This window comes from Ammospiza caudacuta, chromosome 14, assembly GCF_027887145.1.
Source record: "Ammospiza caudacuta isolate bAmmCau1 chromosome 14, bAmmCau1.pri, whole genome shotgun sequence".
Lineage (NCBI taxonomy): Eukaryota > Metazoa > Chordata > Aves > Passeriformes > Passerellidae > Ammospiza > Ammospiza caudacuta.
In genome coordinates, this window is record NC_080606.1 from 13,204,288 (window position 1) to 13,223,537 (window position 19,250).

Below are 19,250 nucleotides of genomic sequence, written 5' to 3' on the forward strand. Positions count from 1 at the left end.
CATCATTCTAACCTCAGAGGAGATCAACTTTTACCCAAGTAAGATCCCCCAACTGTCTCCCTTGTAATTCCATAACAGAGAAAGCATTAACTTTTGGAGGTGCTGGGTTGAATATTTTATTAAGCTTATTTGTACTGCATCTCTCCCAGTTGTCTTGGTTTGTGGTAAAATGCACAAAGAGACTGACTAAAATCATTCTTCCCTACATTCATGATTAAGATGTCTACCAGAGGTGGACATACTAGGCAGATTTTCAACCAGGGAAAAGGTAGGAGATTAGAAAATTAATACAGATATTGGCCTAGCCAGCAATTTTTTTCCCAGTGTGCCCTGAGAGTCAGCCTCCTTGATAAAGTATTTTAATAGCAGGTTTTAGGGGTGAAGTTTTTAAGCAGACAAATTGTAGAAATAATAAAGCCCTAACACACACCACGACTGACAAATTAGCTACTAAAGCAAGGCTTGGGATGGGAACTGTTTACTGCCACATTACTGAATTCACTGTTCTGCACTGCTGTTTACAGACCTGCAACAACACACAGGCTCCCATTTAAATGCATGCCTGGAGACACCAAAAGCAGATTTACAGCAGCATGACTTGCTGTCCTGGGGACTGCAGAGCTCCTCAGAAACCCACCTGGAGGCTCTGTAGCACCTCCGGAGCTCAAACTCAGGAGCCCTTGGGGTCCAGGTCTGTGTGGGAATGCCCACACCCAGCCTGGGGGTGGCAAAGGGGAAAAAGGAACAACCACATGGAGAAAGATGCTCAGCCAGGTAACAGGCCTGAGGATCTGAAATACCAGGAGGGAAAACCACTGCTGCAGAAATGTCACCAATGCTGGGAAAAAGAAAAGAAGCCCAAAGGACAGGCAAGGGCCGTAGTGGTTTTATTCATATATAATCACTATGGGCATGGAAAATAAGTTTTCCATAATTCCAGAGGATTTTAATGACAATTAAATAACCTGTCATTATTCTTAATACCATGCAGGTGAACTGGACTTTGCCTACAGAACCAGTGGTGGCCAAGGTCAGTAATAAAGGAGGTCAATATGAGAAGCCAGGGTGAGTGTAAAAACCACATTTTGAAAGAAAACCCCTGAGGCATTTCATACTTTGGTATGGCTACAGTGTCTAAAAACAATCATATTTACAGAATTACAGTAAATATAACTGTTGGCTTCCAGGTATATTCTTTGAAACTCAATATGTGCTGATAAGTTTAACAGAGAAACTTTCATCATAGCACAGCTAAATAAAAAAGTTGTATTCTATCATTTACAAAGTGATATCTTACAAAGAGATTTACCCCAGATTACCCCAGGTCCTGATGCAGCTCAGCTCTTAGACCCTCTGCAATACTGTATGCTTCCATTATTGCCTTATTTCTCCACTGAACAGCTCATATCCTCACTTGTAAAAAGTAAGTTGCTCTGGGCTCAGGTCTGACATAAAACCCTTAGCTGAGTAACATCAGTGATTTAAAAACAAACTTCAAAAACCCAGTGGCTATTCTTTTTTGGCGACAATTGCCAGGCAACTGGCTTGTTTGGCTTGGATTTTTTTCTCCTTCACTCCAGTAGTGCAGAAATGTCTCTAGAGCAAAGAAACTAATCACTGAAGTATTAAATAATCAAGAGGAGTTATGGTTAAGTAAGTACCTAGCTACATATGGCACTAATGAATTCCAACAGCTTCACCAAGTACAAAAGCACTGAATGGTTTTGCAATGCCCAGTAATTTTTACTGTAAAGGAAGTTAATTTATTAACTTAAAGGAAGTTAAGTTCTGGTCTAGCAGAGGATGGGCAGATTGTAGCTCTCCTGCTTTGTGTTGATGACTTTAGTGGTGCTCCAGCTGCTTGTCCTGCCACAAACTCACTCTCTGTAGACAGATCAAGGTGTCAATATTCAGTAATATAAGGGACAGTCATGTTTGCTCACTGCATACATGGACATCTCCAAGAAAAAGTGCATTTTTGTTGTTGTGTCAATAAAAGAAAGACATGGGAGAACAAACACTGATCCTTTCAGAGCCTACAGCAGTGCTCAGGTCTGTGCTCACAAAACCTGGCACACAGCCCACAAGGACAGTGCTTCTGCTCTGCCTTAGCCCCCACACACATGGGGGCTTACTGATGGAAAACATGCTGGATGCTTTTGCTCACAGCTGAATATGTCAATAAATCTTTTGAGAGGCTCACTCTACATACAGAAGTAAATTTTGTTTCTTCCTACCCTGGAAATGCCAACTGGGCTCAAAGCTGAGCTGGGTTTTCTCTCATTGTCAACTGCAACATGAATTCTCCACCTCACCTGAACTCAAGGTAAACCTACAGTTACATCTCTGCTCCTTTGCTGCTCCAGAGAGGGCTGACTGATGGTTCTGGCTGATGGGAGAACTTCCCCTGGCTCTGTAGCAGCAGAGCTGCTGCTCCTGACTCTCAGCTGGAGCCTCCCTGCCCAAGCAGTGATTCCAGACTGCTGTAAAACAGTGTCACTGTAAAACAGTGATTTTCTGCAGAAAGGGACTCAGGCAGGTTAAAACCAATGTCCTGCACTGTGCCCTGGAGCTTAACATGCTGCCCACAAGTCCTGCTTAGGGCCAGCTGCCCAACACCCAGCCCAGCCACAGCCTCCTCCTGGTCACCACAACCCAACAGCAATCCAACCCAGTGTAATTTGGCCCCTAAACCCCTTCCAAGCAGTGGGGAAAGCTTGCTCCATGTGAGCCAAACTTCCTGGGCTGGGAAACCACCCTGAGTGCCACCACGATGTTCCACAGCCTGCACAAGTGTGGTGGCAGGGCAAAGCCAGCAAAAGAACAGCACGGAGTGCTCTGGCTCAGTGCCACACAGCTCAAAGCCCATAAGCTGATCCATTTCCATGGTACCCCCAAAAAAGATAAGAGTTACTTACAGTGCAAGTAGTACAGCGACCTACATAAACACAGCTCTTTTGTAAACAGGAGTCAAGAATGGCAGGAACAAGCAGATAACAGGGGAACAGTGTCAGATTTTAATCATCTTTGGTTTTAAGCAAACTATTACAACACTCCTAACACCTTTGCCCCATCTCTAACTCTTCCCTACCTACACAGAGTAGCTCAGTTGTGTCTCAAGAAAAATCTCTGCAGAACAAGCACCACAGTATCACAGTACATTTGTCCTTGGTGTTCAAATGGAGCAGCAGGATTTTCAGTGCAAGACAGCCTCAGCTTCTCAGCAGGCTGAGAAATTCCTGAAATGTGTTTTTAAAGAGTCAAGTAAAAATAAGAAGTAATCTCATTAAATGCAGCCCAAAACTGGAATGAGTTACTAAAAGATGGAGAATCAGCTCTTCTTTGGTAAATCAGGGGATGCTACAGCACATGCCTCTGCCTGGCGTCTATTTGGAGGAACATTTTTGTGATGTTAAAGGAGGCAGAGGACACTTGCAGAGCAGGACCAGCCTTTCAGAGCTACCCAGGGCAAGCACAGCACTCAGGGAAAACGGAGGATGCTGGGACATCTCAGCTCCCAATCTCACACCCTAGGCTAAGTCCAGACCCTTCTGCTCTGACAAACCTGAAAAGAGGCAAAGCCCTGATGCAAACCCAGGCCATGCAAACACCAGCTTCAAACGCTACCAAAAGTTTTTCTGGAAGATCAGAAGGGGGTGGGAAGGGGTTGGTAATTGGAGCCACTTGGGGTTTGCTGGCAGGAGGAAAGGAACAGCTTGGTTTCAACACAGTTTGTGTACAAGAGAGCCTGGGGACCTGCAGAGAGCTACTCACAGCTGTCGAGAGCTTCCCTTCGTTCTTCTGCGCGTGGACGACGGCGTCGCGCACCACGGAGAACAGGCTCAGCAGGACGTGCTCCATGTCATAGATGCCATGCATGCCTCTGGTCAGCCCCTCCAGAGCCTGGATGTACTCCTTCCAGAGGTTCTGGATCTCCAGCACACCTGCCAGGCATCCCTGCATCACGGCCCCGCAGTAGCCGGCACAGGGCTTGGCCAGGAGCAGCCCCTGGCAGTGGGAGCAGTACCACATCCTCAGCAGCGCCCGCCCGCACTCCTTGCTGAACTTGAGGTGGTCAGTGGTGTTTATCACCTCGATGCCCAGGTTCAGAGCCTGCAGAAAGACTCGTGTGGCCTGCAGGGACTTGGACACCTGCGTCATCATCGTCTTGGGGTGGTTCCCAAAGACTTTGAGGTCTCTCCTGGCCGCCCGCAGACACTCGGTCATTTCCTCAGAGGGATCGGGGAAGTCGGGGTTAATCAAGTGAGAGTAAACCAAAGGGAACAAACTGTCAAAAAATTCATTTATCATGTCATTGACACTGATGTCAGAGCCCAGTATGTACAGCGAGATGTCAGTAAAAAGTTCTCCAACAAATTTAAGAGCCCTGGGCCCCATGCTCTGGTAGTAGGTCCTGAACATGCTGTTGGTGAAGTTTCTTGCATGGCGCACTACAATTTCGAAGGCTTCTGCAAAACAGAACAACAACAAAAAAATGTTACTAAGAGATGGTGAGCCCACAAACAGGGAGGATAATGTTCCACCACATCACTGCTGCCAGGGCTGGCCCCATCCTGCCTGCCTTGGGTCAAACACCTGCTGGCAGCCGTGCCTGCTGCAAAACACCAGCATCAGCAACTTCCAGGGGAAATGCATAAATTCTTTAAGCAGAAACTACATTTCAAAATGGCAAAAAAACCCCTATGATCTAGTTAACATTTCAGCTTTTAAAGAAAATATTGATTCAAGAAAAAGGCTAGACTGCAATTTCTTTCTCTCCCCCCTTTCATATTGATTTGAAATTAACAGGAATTCTATCTCCAGACTTAATTTAAGGCAGAGATAAATGTTTGACAAACTGTACAGTGCTTAAAATTAGGAAACAGTAAATGCTGACATTCCATTATGAAAAGGAAAATATTTATACGAGTTTAATCACAGACAATATCCTGACTCTACCCCCAGCAGGTACCCTGCACCAAGTGTCCTCAAAGCAACTGGAAAAGCCCCCACAGTGCTGCAGTTTTCCCAAATGCACCAGGCTCACTTCAGCTGCAGATCCAATGTTTCATCTGCCCTGGATGGGAGCTGCTCCATTGACCAAAGGATGATGAGAGCCAGTGGTGCCACATCCACCTGTGGCTGCCCAGCCAGGAGCACTCTCATACACATCAGACTGTCCCATGAAATTCAACTTTTAGACAGACACCATCATTTTGCTAGGAAAACCGCAACGCATTTTCTCATCTCTACCTTCAAAAACTTTAGGACTTTCAGTCCACATCTCCTCAACAAGGTGAACAGGGAAGGCCCCACAGTTATTCCTTTAATTATAGCCCTCATCATCAGGAGGCTTCCCACATATCCATACCCCACTAAATAAGGACTACATACCTACACACACACATCAGTTTGCATCTTAAAGCATCAGAAGGCGAGGCTATCAGTGCAAACAAAAGCCTTTTCCTTTGGCCAGCTTGCTCCACCAGCCCATGTCCCACCCTCCAGGGTGCTATTCATAAAATGCTAAAATTAATGAACAGCCTTTCAGTTCACAGGTCACTGACACCCCACCATGTAACTGCTCTCAACTCTGTCATTCTGGAAACACACATCCTGGCTCTATTTGCATGAAAATTATTCATGCTCAATAATTAAAGGGAATGTTTAATTTTTAAAGCCATAAGAGTTCTCTCCCCCATTTGTTAAGGCCGGAACGCAGCTGAGCATGGCCTGACACATCTCCTCAGGGGTTCAGTATCAGCACTGGCACAAGCAATGCTGGGCCTTGCTGCTCACCCTGCATAACCTCTGGCTTACCCAAGAGCTTTCAAGACCATCACATCTCCAGAACTTCGAGCTCTTTCCTCCTGGGTGCACCCTATTCAGGGATACCTGGAAGGACAGGGTGCTGCTGCTACACCCCAGCATGCAGAAAGCTCTGGTGTGAGCAGTGATCAGAGCAGAAATTACCGATATACTTCTGCAAACAGTGTCTCCACCCATGTGGTGCCTGCACACCTCCCAGGCATGGTGCTGAAGCATTTTGTCCACAGCTCCAGACACTCACACCAGGACTGTCCCAGCAAGCCAAGATCTGTGCTCCCAGGGGACAGCAATCCTTCCTTCCTCACAGCAGAGATTTGTCCCTGCACAGTGGTGCAGGGACACAGGGCCCCTCTCTCCCTGCCATGACAGCCAGCATCCTGCTCCTGAACCACAGACAGAGGATGGCAAAGCTCTCCAGGCAACACAGCAGCAGTGTGACACAGACTGCTCGCACTATTGCGCTATATGAAATGCTGGTTGTACTATTAAAAGTTTTTAAACAACAAAAAAAAAAAGTTTCTTTAAAGAGGACATGTGGATTACAAAACTTTTCCCCTCCCTCTTTATTCTCAAGGACACCAGAATAGCTTTTGCCTCAAAAAGCACAAAGAACATTTTGGACCAGTGTGGTTTTTTTTGACAACAGTGGAGACAGTGCCAGGATTTTCATGCTGTGCCTCACCATTCGCCTTTACCCTCTTCTCTGTTAGTTCCCTTTAGAAAAAGTCACCACTTTTCCATTTTCTCGCTCCTCTGTGCTTTGCCAGTTATCATCAGAGCAAAAAGACTCTTCACTGATTAGAAAAATATTCCAAGCTCCTATGCAAACCTCCTAGGGCGAGAAGGGCTTCAGAAAGGAATGGAGAACAGTGGTGCATCAGAAGAGCATGCACACACAGTCCCAGTGCTTTAAAGGTCATGACATGCACATAATTTTTATCGTAATAACTGGCTGAGAGTGTCTGTTTTATGCGCCTGGGAGCTTTTGCATATATCCATTAGAAAGCGCAACAGGGACTATAAAGGCATATGGAGACTCCTGCTGCCCTATTAATAGATGCAAGAAATAATAAAACTTTGTAAAAAAGAAGTCTTACACATCCAAAATCTCTCCCACCCAACTCCCACAGTAGTTGCTTATTCTGAAATATTCCTCAGAAAGCGCTGGCTGCAGGAATTCTAAATCCCCAGCTGCCAGCAGCTGCAGTGACCCTCAGCCAGGCTCTGAGCACTTCAAACGGGAGGAAACTTTGAGGGTCAGTCCCCTGTGCTCCCACAAGGGAACCTCACAGGGACACAGGGGGGGACACTGCATTATAGATGTGACACAGGCGTCTGATCCCCCATAAAAATCCCACAGCCTGCATTTGCTGCTGGTAAAATCCGCCCCACTCACAACACGGCATTATTGAAACTCATTGCTGGAGCATAGTTCAATCTTTTCTCTCTTCTATTTTTTTTTTTTTCAAGGATATTTTCAAAAGCTGCCATTTAAGGCAGCTGTTTTGCAGGTCTGGCTGAAGCAGTGTGAATACAAAGCAAAGCATCAGACTTGCCCCCAACTTCAGCAGGCAAAAGCACTGCACAGCTGAGCAGGGCTCACATTTTACAGTCTCCATCCCTGTGTAGAGTACACACACTGATGCACACACAGCAGAGTATAAGACATGTTCCTTTAAACACATTAGCCATAAAAGAAAGGCTCAGAATAATTTCCATCCTTTAGTGGATGCAGGGAGAAACACAGGGACAAAGGATGAGGAAAAGGCAGATGTATTTAACACCTTCTGGGCCTCAGTCTTTAGTAAAACCAGTTCTTCTCCAGGTACCCAGCACCCTGAGCTGGAAGGCAGTGATGGGGAGTAGAACAAAGTCCCCATAATCCATGAGAAAATGGTCAGGGCTCTGCTACACCACTTAGATACCCACAAACAGGGCTGGATGTGATCCACCCAAGGGTACTGAGGGAGCAGGCAGAAGAACTCACAAGGTCGTTTTCTATTATTTACCAGCAGTCCTGGATACCCAGGGAGGTCTCAAGTGACTGGAGGCTGGCAAATGTGACAGGACCTGGGAGGGTGAGATCACCTTGAGTGCCATTACATGGCATGTACAAGACAGCCAGGGCATCAGGCCCAGCCCACATGGGGCCATGGTCCTGCTTGACCAACCTCATCTCCTTCAGTGATAAGGTGAGCAGCTTGGTGGATCAAAGGCTGGGGATGTTGTCTACCTGGACTTTAGGAAAGACTTTGGCACAGTTTCCCACAGAACTTCTCTTGGAGAAACTGTCTGCTTGTGGCTTAGACACCAGGAAAGAGAAACCAAGGGAGCACTTACAGAATGGGAGCCAGAGCATCATCACCAGCCCAGCACTGGTGCCCTGGTGCTGCACATCCTGACTGCCTCAGTCAAGGGCAGTTCATCAGGACTCCCAAAGGATGAATGAAACAGCTGAACCTACTCTAGACCACACATATCAGTCACTAGATGAAAAGCACAGGTTATTACTTATTTTTCAAGCTGGACTCTTGCTGAAATACCTGATTCCAGCAGCCAGAAGGAAGGACTAAGCTCCTTTCAAAGTGCAAAAATTCCCCAGAACACAGCCCAGGGAGAGCTGCGTGGCCACTGCAAACCGGCAATTAGAGAAAATAAATTGTAAAAGAGCATAACAGTGCCCTGAGTGGAGATTACTGGCAGGAGAAGGAAATCACTGTGTTCTCAGCCCAGATAATAAGAGTCTGCTGCTTAGTAAAAATGCCAGCTTGCCTGAGAAAGCACGTTGGCTCTTAAACTGCAGCAAACTTCAAAGGGGTCGGCGGCGGGGCCGGAGGAGCTCTGGATTAACCTGCTGGCTGCCCCAGGCTGCAGGAGCTCAGCCCAGCCTGCCACTTGATGGGTTTATTTAGGAGATTACGTGATGCAGTCGTCTGAGCCACAAGGAGCTGGTACAGGTGACCCCAGCAAGCCATTCCCACCCAGCATCCCACTGGAGAGGGGAGAGCCAAAACCTGATGGCAGCTGCAGAGCTGGGGCAGCTACAGCAAAGCACCTCCAATCCCAAGCTCAGCAAGTGCTGCTTCACAAGCGGCTGAAGGTGTTTAGAAAGGCGAGACAAGGTCTGTCCTCCTTCTGACTCCCATGCCAGCTCACCAAAGAGCAGCAGAGCCACCTCCTCACAGCACTGTGACCTCTGGGAGGAGGGACAGCAGGGTCCACCATGACACCAGGACATGCCACAGGCTTCATGCTGCCCCTCCAGTGATGTCCTGCTCTGGTTCTGCTGTAAAGACAAGCTTCCAACAGGGACAGCTGTCCTTCTCTGGGTGTCACTCAGCACAGCAATCAAGTCCTCTTTGGCAAAGGCTCAGCAGAGGTGAAGGGGCTGCACAGCAAAACCTGCTGCACCAGCAGCTCATCGTCCATGGGCAGCAGGGAAGGGAGCAAAGGTGGAGTACAGGACTCTGTGACCCATGCACCCCACAGCACAGCACATGAGTACCAAGGCATTAGAACTGCACCTACAACACTGATTTTCCTGTTCCTTGACACACAAATCCTGCAATCATGAACTCTCTCTCTCCTGCTGGCCCAAGGTTCCCAAACCTCTAAACACCCCTTACCTCTAAAAGCCAAAACTGCTCAGCTCCTCAAAACCACTACCAACCTCCATGGACTGGAATTCAAATGTTCATCAAGGAAATGCTAAAAGTTTGGGTGTTTGTAAGCTGAACCAAGTATTTTCTGACTTGGCTCTTGCTGTGACACTGCTCAGAAGTGGCAAAAGAAGCCAGAGGAATCCTCATGTGAGTGAGCTCTAAAAAGAGGAAATGCTTTTTAATATCTCCAATGAATCAGACAACTTCAGCCCCATCACAACAGCCTGTGTTCCCAAAACACAGCAGAGCTCACCAAGAGAGGAACAACTGTTTGCAATAATGGTCTGGCAGCCACAGGCACTACTGGTGAGATGAACCCCAAGTCATTTTTCAAACAGCAGGTAATATTTATTTACCAACTTGGAAAAGGTTTGCAATATATCGAGCAGAAAGGAAACAAAATCTAAGAGAATTTCCCCTGGCAGCAATAAGAGCAGCCTCCAGATTTGTTCTGTTATGATTTACACTACACTGCAAGTTTTTAACAACATTATCTGGAGACAAAAGCTCTTCTAAGCAGTATAATTACTTTTGTCTATGGCATTACAGAACCCTTCAGATGGTGCCACTGCTGCTCTTACAGGGTTTGTTTCACTGAGCACATTTGGGTATAAAGCTTAGGAAATGCTTTTTTTTCCAACTATGACGCAGCTTTTTTGATTACTTTTACAATATTGTCACCATAAAAATTATGGTCTCGAGCTCCCAAGCTTATGAGATTAGCTTCAAAGCATTAGTAATAAAAAATAGAACAATCCTGTTATTCTGTCCTAATTTTAAGCCATCAAGGTTTGCACTTTCTACCTTTGCTCCATCACCACCAGCCCAAGAGAGCAAAGGTCCCATCTTTAAATAAGACAGAGCTTTTTCCATCTCCATGCCCACTGCCTTCACTACCACAGAAGCCAAAGTTTCCAAGCCAGTGTTGCTCACCAGCCAATGCTAAATCCTCATGCTTTTATCAGAAAAGCATCTTCTCCTAATTATCTGTTTCTATCAAAACACCAAGCTCCAAAGCCATTTATGTTTAATTGTTCAGCTTATATAGTGCCCCGGCAGTTTGAAATACACTCCCTGAAGTTTCTAATAAAAATACTGTATGATCCATCTCATTATACCCTCTCAAACTGCCCTGAAAACGCTCCTGTTCCAGTCCAGGTAACAGTCCAGCTGTTACACAATTAGTCACACTGTGCTTCTCCCATTTAATATTTATATCCTGCACACAAAAACTTTGTTAATGCAAACTGCAGAGCTCACCAACACAAGCTGCTACCAGCCCAGAGGCAAGGAAATGAGAAATTCTGGTGCCCACAGCTCCTCATTTCCAGCCAGGCCCTCACCTGGACCAGACTCTGCCTGGAGAAGCTCTGTACCCCACTGTGCCATCCACAAACGCATGACAGCACGGTCAGGGTACTGGAATGGAACCACAGACAAGCAATATTTTATTGAGGGGCACCAGGATGCCTTGGGAGATCCCTTGGGAGTACCCAAGTCAACACAGGGAACCCACATTCTGACTGAAAGTTTAAAAAACCCCCAAAAAATCTCACAGCAAACACCTCACAGGAATGACTTGGCAGTAAAATCTTTTCTGGGGCATCACGTTTGCTGGTGTTTTTCATTAAATATTGGTTGCACATCCATTGTGTAATTTGTTTTCCCCAGCATCAAGAAAGATAACACTTCGTGCCGTGACAGATGTGTGAATGCTTAACAGATTCCTGAAAATTTAATACAGACAAAGTTAAAAATGCAAACAGTCGAGGCTGGTGCAAGCGGTGGGTGAACATGATTCTTTATCAAAATCAAAGGGCAAGAGGAATAAGCAGGAGAAGCAGGCTTAAATCAAGCCCTGGGAGCACAAGCTGGAAAATTTGAGGGAGAGGATGCAAGAGGCTTCTGCAGCTGAAAGGTCGCTGTGGTGGAGGTAAAGGTTGTGCTGTAACCTGGCAGATGAGAGAAAGATAAACTTCTCTCCATGCCCCCATCCTGATGCTGAAACCAACAGAAGGCTCAGGGTTCAAGTTCACCTTCCCAGGTTTTTTAATTCCAAATACTTCATTTCTTTGCTCCTAGTCTCTCTTACCTCTCCAATTTGCTGCAGAGACAACAGACTCCATCTACAACACTTATTTCAAGCCAGGTGCTCAGCCAGGGAGCACAGCCTAGTGCAGCAGGAATAGCTACAAAAACCTTGGGAAAAAGACCTCTCTTCCCTGGGTAACTGAGCAGGTATCACAAACCCAAGCATTTTACCACAGCAAAATCACATCTAGGATTGTTTTGGTTTTATTTTTAAACACAAAGCACATTCCCTCCCCCCAAAACCAAAATAAAAACACACAAAACCAAACAAAAATACCCCAACAAAACAAACCAAACAAAACAACAGCAACCACAAAAAGACCAATAAAACCCCATCACTTGGTCACCCACACAGCCTTATTTTACTAATTGGAGGCTGCAACATCCACCTAACGGGGTTATCAGGATATTAAAAAAGCAGCACACCTCTTCAAAGATGAATGACAAGCCACACATATCAAGTAGAGGGCAAATGATTTCATGCACTCCCACCCAAATTTATAAGCCAAGCATTTCTAAAGACCAGGACACCAGTTTGCACAGTTTTTCTACTTATTTTAAACTAAAAGTTATAAGCAACTTCTGAAAAAAAAATGCAAGCCTAGCAAATTCCTTTATTCATCAGAATAAATGAAGATAAAGGAAGCCACCGGCTCAAACTGAGCTTGTACTCAAAAAGTCAAAAAAAAGTCTTTGGAAGTGCATTGGTCTCAGTAACTTTAGAGCAAGGCAGATCTGAGACTGGCTTTCCAGGTTCCCTTTCATTCCAGAGGGCTTTTATCAGCCTGTTAAGTCTCCAACAATGGAGAGCAGACTATTTATTTAAGCAGCAAATTCCTTCCTTAATAATCTCTCCTGGCCAAATTCTCTTTAAAGTTATCTCAACAGTGTGAGGAAAAGCAAATGGCAGAAGATCAGTTCTTGATCCCTACAGTCACACGTAGGACTTGCACTTATATCAGGGCACCTGTTGACCATTCTTTAGTCACTCCAGCCCCTTTATTTCTGTTATCAGTTTCCCACCTGTGCTGGCAGATCTTGGGAAAGCCATTTACCCAGTAACATACAGCAACCAACATTGGTTTAACTCTTCCCCCTAAGGAGTTTTCAAGACACAGAACAATGTCCAGGTTCTGAAAAGCAATTCAGTGATTTCCAAGCTAGTTTTGTCTCAAGACATCTCAGAGAAAGACAGGTTTCCATCATGGTCATAAGACTGTGGATCACCTCAGGAGCACAGGCACAACCAGGCACTCCAATGCTCCCTGGTAGCACCTGACCCACTGAGCAAATGCAGAATATTTTAGCAGCATCTGTTCGAGAGGGAGCAGGGTACCCACCCCTCCCCTCCTGTCTGAAACACCACAGGGGCTGACACAGGACACCACAGCCACAGCAGCACCCCAGTAACAGGACCCAGGGCATGCCAGGCACACAAACCCCAGGCACCATTTCCATCCTTTAAAAAACAAAAAAAAAAAAAAGGGAGACCTCACGACGGCCCCAGGTTCCAGCTTTAGCACTTTCCAAACACCAGACTCACTTCTTCTCTTCCTTCCTCTTTGGTACCTTGAGTGAAGCCCCCCAAATCACTGGTGGTTTTGCTGGGGGGAGGTTGTTTTGATGAAAACTGTTTTGTGTGTTTGATGGTTTTTTGGGTTGGGTTTTTGTGGGTTGCCTTTGTTTGTTTGAGCAGGGCTTGTTTGTTTGGCTCTTTCAGGGGGTTGTTGGTTTGGGGTGGTTTTTTTGTGTGTTCTCTTTGTTTGATTGGTTTTGATTTTGTTTCCTAAGCTGGTGCATGGGCAGGTCCCAGCCCAGGGAGGAAGCAGAGAAGGGACATCACATCCTGGTGGCACCAGCTGAGCCCATGGCTGGTCCACACCCAGCATCCCACGTGGCTCCTGCATCCTGCTAGTCCTGGCTCAAAGCCCTGGTTTGATTAACACTCATTTTACAAGGGAGATGTTTTATCATCTCCTTATTCCCCCTTGTGAGAGCAAGGCAACCATTGTAACAGGAGCACGAGATGATAATTTGGCTCTCCAGAGCAAGACTCACAACCACAGCTGCCAGGAATCGATCGGAGGCTCCACTGCCTGCTCCAGAGAGGCTTTTCTTCAAGAACATGAATAATCCCCTGCAAAGTAATGGCACTATTCATCTCTGGAAAGTTCCTCACAGGCTTAAATCCCTTGCCCCACGGGGGCCACGTGTTCAGCTGTGTTCCCAGTAAATTAAAATTCAGCTTGCTCTTTTTCTGCAGAGGAACATGGAGAGTATCAATCGATAAATTTACCAAAAGTTTTATGGCAGCTGCTTTTCTCAGTAATAGAGCAACCACTGCTCAGACATGGTTTAACACATAATCTCCAGATCAATACAACTTCTGATTTATAAATAATGATAACAAAAGGAGCAAGGACAAATAAGCCTGGGAAAAGAATAAACAGCTTCTCCAAAGGATACTTTCATCGTAGTCCTCTCAAAATAAGATCAGGTATTTCAAAGGCTGCATGTGGAAACCAGCACAGAATATACTGCCTCCAAAGCTGAAGGTTCATCTTCATCACTACACTGTTCTGACTTGTCTGTTCTGCAACTCTTGGCATATGGGGTCCTCTTGGTGGCATTTGTTAAGCATCACCTGCTCATTATTCCAAAATCCCCCTTTTCCCAAGGAGAAGTTACCACACAGAGAGACTTCCTTGTGAACACTTCCACACAAGGTCTATGTCCATACTCCAAATGTTATGTCTATTATGGAGTCTTTCCTAGGTATGATAAACACAGGTCAGAAAAGACTGTAAATCCTGACAATTTTTTCAATTACCATGAGTGTTAAAATGATGCCACCACAAATAGGTTGCAAGAGACGGGCTGGAAGAACTATGAACTCACTGTAAATCTATTTAAGTTGGGAATTCATGCCTTGCAGAATTTTACCATTAGTCCTGAAAATTAGTTTATTGCTGGACAGGGAAGGCAGAGCCCATGAGGGTCATTTCAAAGACATACTGCAGCATGGCCTGCCTGAAATGACCCCTCTGCAGGTGTTTAATGTGTTAGGGAGCCTTTGAGTAACTGCTTGCACACTTCCCTCTACAGATATCCTCCACTGAATAAGAAAAGGCTTATTCCTTTTTCTAAACCTTCACATTGCTTCCCCTCTCATCCATAATCTCCTCTTCCAGTGGAAGCACTGACCTATTTGAGAGGTTACAACAATTTAGGTACAATTACTGAGTTGCTTTGGGAATCAACACCTGGGAGTTTTTTAATATCCATGGAGAAAAACCAAGGGGGAGAAGAGCTCAGGTTCAAATACAGAGAATTCTGATCCAAAGACAACCACCTTCTCCTACCCCAAGCCTACCATTGTTCCTGCCAGAAGAACACTTCCCTTTGAAAAGCCATTTTCTCTTTCACTTCTTGTCAAGAACCAAGAATTTAATTTCCTGTGATGTTTGCACTTAACTGACTGGCTCAGGCATGTCAGAGATGGATCCTTTTGATAACAAAACAGTGGGAGTTTTAACAACCTCTAGAAATGAAAAAGCAGAGCAAACCCATTTTCCACTCTCTGAATTGAGCATTTGCTGCTTGTGGGAAGTGGTGGAGCCATCATCCCTGAAGTGTTCAAAAGATGCATGGACATTTCACCTGGGACATGGCTTAGTGATGGACACAGAGGTGTTGGCTTCACAGCTGAACTCAATGATCCTCAAGTCTTTTCAGACCTAAATGATTCTGTGATCTGAGTGCAAATCTCCCTTGCCCAAGATAAGCTGAGCTCCAGCACCATGCAGCACCATGGAATGGAAAAGATCCTTGGGAAAAGAGCAGGGGAGTCCTGTATGCTTGTCTCTGGCATCAGGAAAGAAATGTACTTCTCAACATGGGCAAAGAAGGGTGAACATCCTCTTTGCAGACAGTATCCAGCATTTATATAATTTTCCTGTTTGAAGTAAATGGCATTCTACAAACATTCTTGTACTTCTCCAAGGTTTTTAGCTTTTCACCAAAGACCTGGGAAGGTCCCTTAGGACAGCTTTACCCTGAGCCAGGACAAAAAGAGCAAAGCCCAGGGCAGTTTGGCCACAGCTGATGGGCAGCCACACTTCCATCCAAGAATACCCTGAGCCCTCAACAGAGGGACCTTTGGAGGCAGGGAAGGAGCTGGAGGCAGCAGAAGGGCAACAGCTCCCTACAGCATCCCCGCATCCCCAAAAGCATTTCTGGAAAAACCTTAACCACAGTCACGTTGCAACACTGTGGATACCCTCCCCATGTGCTTTTCCATTGCAAACACTTCACAGATTCCCTGGAACTCCAAGGCAGCTGAGAGCAGGTGAACAGAGCTGAGACAGGCTCTCAGCAGGCTCAGTCCATGGCTCAGTGAAAAGCTGCCTGCGATCAGATGGGACAGACTCGCTCCACTGCTGACACTTCTCTTGAAACTCAGTCCATTCACTGTGACAGATTTTGGAAAAGCTCCTCCTGATGTCCAGGAGCAGCAGCTCAGAGCAGACACGGACCAGCCTTTCTCTAAAGGCTCCAGAGAGGGGCAGGAAACACTCCTTTGATTTCCCTGCTATTGCTGAGCCCGAGGCTGAACTGCAAACCTCCCTCCTCCTCCTCCTCCTGGTACCAATTTGACAGCATTTTACATGCTCAAGAAACCCAGAGTGCAATGAAACCACAGTGGCAAAGCTCAAACTGGCAATGGAAAAAGCAGCTCCTGCCTAGGGTGGCTGTGTAGGGAGTGTGTTAAAAACCTTTAAAATCTGCAAACATGCAGCTCTCTGCTGAAGTGCCCCAGACACCAACCCCCAATCTCTGCCCAGACAAAGAGCCCATGGACGCCAGGGCTGCAGAATCCCCCCATAAACACTTTCATTTTAAGCCTGTTTAACTGGGAAAAGGTCAACACCAGTAACAGCACAACATGTGTTATCAGTTAAACAAAGTTAGCAGCTATCAGTTAAACAAAGACCACTTAGACAAGCCAAAGCAAAGATCCTCTGTATTCCAGGCACCCAGATGAATCTCTAATACCCTGCTAAGCCTCTGTGCTTTATGTGCAGTCTCCATGAAGTCTGCATTGGGTGTTTTTAATTGCACATGGATGAATTAACCACCATTAACTATGAATTAAACAGGATACAACTTTTTTTAAAAAAAGTAACAATATAAAATGCTGGAAGTGTCATCTACCCCTCTGGTGAACTCCTGATTTGCCATCAAGCACTACCTAAATTATCATCCAATTTGTATATGCAGTCAATAGTGTATTTTTCTTCCCCCAAAGGCTCAAATAGAGATAGCTATTAAGCCAACCTTTAATAAGAACAACTGCTTTTTGCAAGGTGAATATTTTCATACCTTATCACTTAACGGATATAAACACTGTGTGGGTTTCAACTGGCACACTCCCCACTTCAAATAAGTGACATTTGTAGAAAGTTTCACTTTTGACAAAGGCTGACTCTATTCCCAACAACTGGAATTGCTCTCAGAGCTTGCACAATCTGTTGTTTTCTGCCAGCCCCAGCTTTGGACAGAGCAGATTAAATAAAGACCTCAGTTTACAATTAAAAATGAAAACAATCCAGCCCTTGCTGTTATGGGAAAAGCTTGAAACTGTGACCTGTAGTGCTGGCAGACAAGAAAAAGAAATTAAGGAAAACCTCACAGTGTATCATTTTTCAAACTTACCAATTTTAATGCTGATCACATTGTTCTGAGGGCTTTAATCATGATTTGGTAAAGCCTTGAGGTTATGGGAACTGAAAACCACATGCTTCCACTCAAGTGAGACAGCAAAACATTTTGCAAATTCATCTTTCCTATGAAGATGCTCATGTTCCATCCTCATCTTTACTTCCCTGCTAATACAAAATATACCCAAATCTCCCAAAGACTGACTGGCTTAAGATACAGTGCCATAAAACCCCTGAGCATTTTTACTCTTTCTTTACAAAGCATCAGTGCAACCCTACCCTGACTTCAGGGAGTTACAGCCTTTACCTTTATATATTAAGAAAGCCAACCAGTTTTAAAGCACGGGCATCTTACCCTTCCCCATTTCCCAGGCTGACATGCCATTTATCCCCAGACCTAATGAGCAGAATATAAGCACAAGATGCCATTCCAAACAGCCACAAACCACAAATGATTCCTCCCAGATGCAGCCCTGGAAATTCAGACGTGTTTTCCCTGCAGGCTGAGTGGCACCAGAGCCAGGACCCTGCAGGGCTGGGGCTCCCACCCTCGCCAGCACCGGGATGTGATGGCACCCCCAGAGCCAAACACATTCCAGAGTTTGCCTCCAGAGCTGGGAAAGGAAAATTAGGGAGAAAATTCTAATTTCCTTTGCTCCTGAATGAATTATTAGCTACAGTTCCTGTCCTACAACAAAGCATTTCTGTTGGCTTAAGCAGCATGAAAGCAACACAAACTGAACAGAGGAAAACAAAGAGTTTGCAAGTGGCAGGTTTGTGTTTAGCAATGCCAGTACATCGACCCTCACACAGGAGAGGAAAAAAAAAGAAGAAAAAGTATTTAACAGGAAATGTTGAGGGTTTGTCTCTGAGCTTTGCCACCCTCACTTAAAAAACAGAACATTTTGATTCCTCACTGGTTTTTGTGAAAGGGGACTGGGAATACCCATAGCTGGTTTCTCAGCACACACATGTCAAAGTTTTTCCCTCTATCAAGAAAGTGAAGTAGACAGCAATATCAACTAGATGGTAAGAAAAAAAAGTAAAGAAGCAGAAGCTGAATTGCTTCTTGTCCTTTGTGCTCCTGTGCAAGCTCATTCCTGCATCAGTCCTTTCAGCCCAGGCCTGAAAGCCTTAAACTCTGCTTCCAGCCCAGGTCTGAAGTCTTTAAACCCTGTCTGCAGAGAGAATTAGGCTGGATTTATTGCAAACACCTCATCTGGACACTTGTAAAGCAATCTGAGAGTACCTAATGGATTTAGGATTTAGCTAAATTGGTGAAACACAATAAAGAGATTAAGAACACAGTCCATCACAAGCAATTGAATTAGCACATCCTTTAAAAGCTACAGCATCAGCAAGGTCCAGGAGAAACCACCAAGCAGGGGAAAAGTGGAGCAGAAATGCAGGGCAGGGAATGGGGTTTCCTGCAGCAGATTGTGGGGAAAGTCTGAAGGAGCTGCCCAGGGCAGCCAGCCCTGCAGGGACACAGAGCTCCCATCTCTAACACAGCAAACCCCTGGAACCAGGCAGCAGCTGGTCCAAGCTCATCGGTAGAAATGAAAGCTCACATTACTACTGGCCATTTAACTTGGGAAAATGCATCCAAAAAGAATGAACAAGTTTAAAATAGCACATTGCTGGATGCAGACCCATTCCCATGGGTGACCATCTACATGGATACCCTCAGGATCCAGCCAAGATCATCTCACAGCCTCATCTGGTCTCACTACATCTCACCAAATGGGGTCACAAAAAAAACCTACTACATGAGGCTGTGTCCAAGAGGTTTCATGTGCAAGGTCTTTCTGGAAAGGCACATTTTTTTCTTAGATTTCACTATATGTTTCCATGTGTTTCCCTGAACCCTCTTCCCCTCCACCTCCACTCCAGCACGCTGTAGTGGGGGGATGCAGGGGAGCAGATTGCAGCCTCTCTCCCTGCTGGA

General features: G+C 45.6%; 1 protein-coding gene across 1 annotated transcript in view; it reads right to left on the reverse strand.

The window, feature by feature from the left end:
* The window catches only part of GPC3 (glypican 3), a 138,134-nt gene that overhangs the window by 70,473 nt on the left and 48,411 nt on the right, over positions 1 to 19,250 (reverse strand). Inside the window, exon 3 of the mRNA XM_058814203.1 lies at positions 3,775 to 4,469. Coding sequence (XP_058670186.1) covers positions 3,775 to 4,469 — 695 coding nt within the window. The remainder of the gene's footprint in view (positions 1 to 3,774; positions 4,470 to 19,250) is intronic.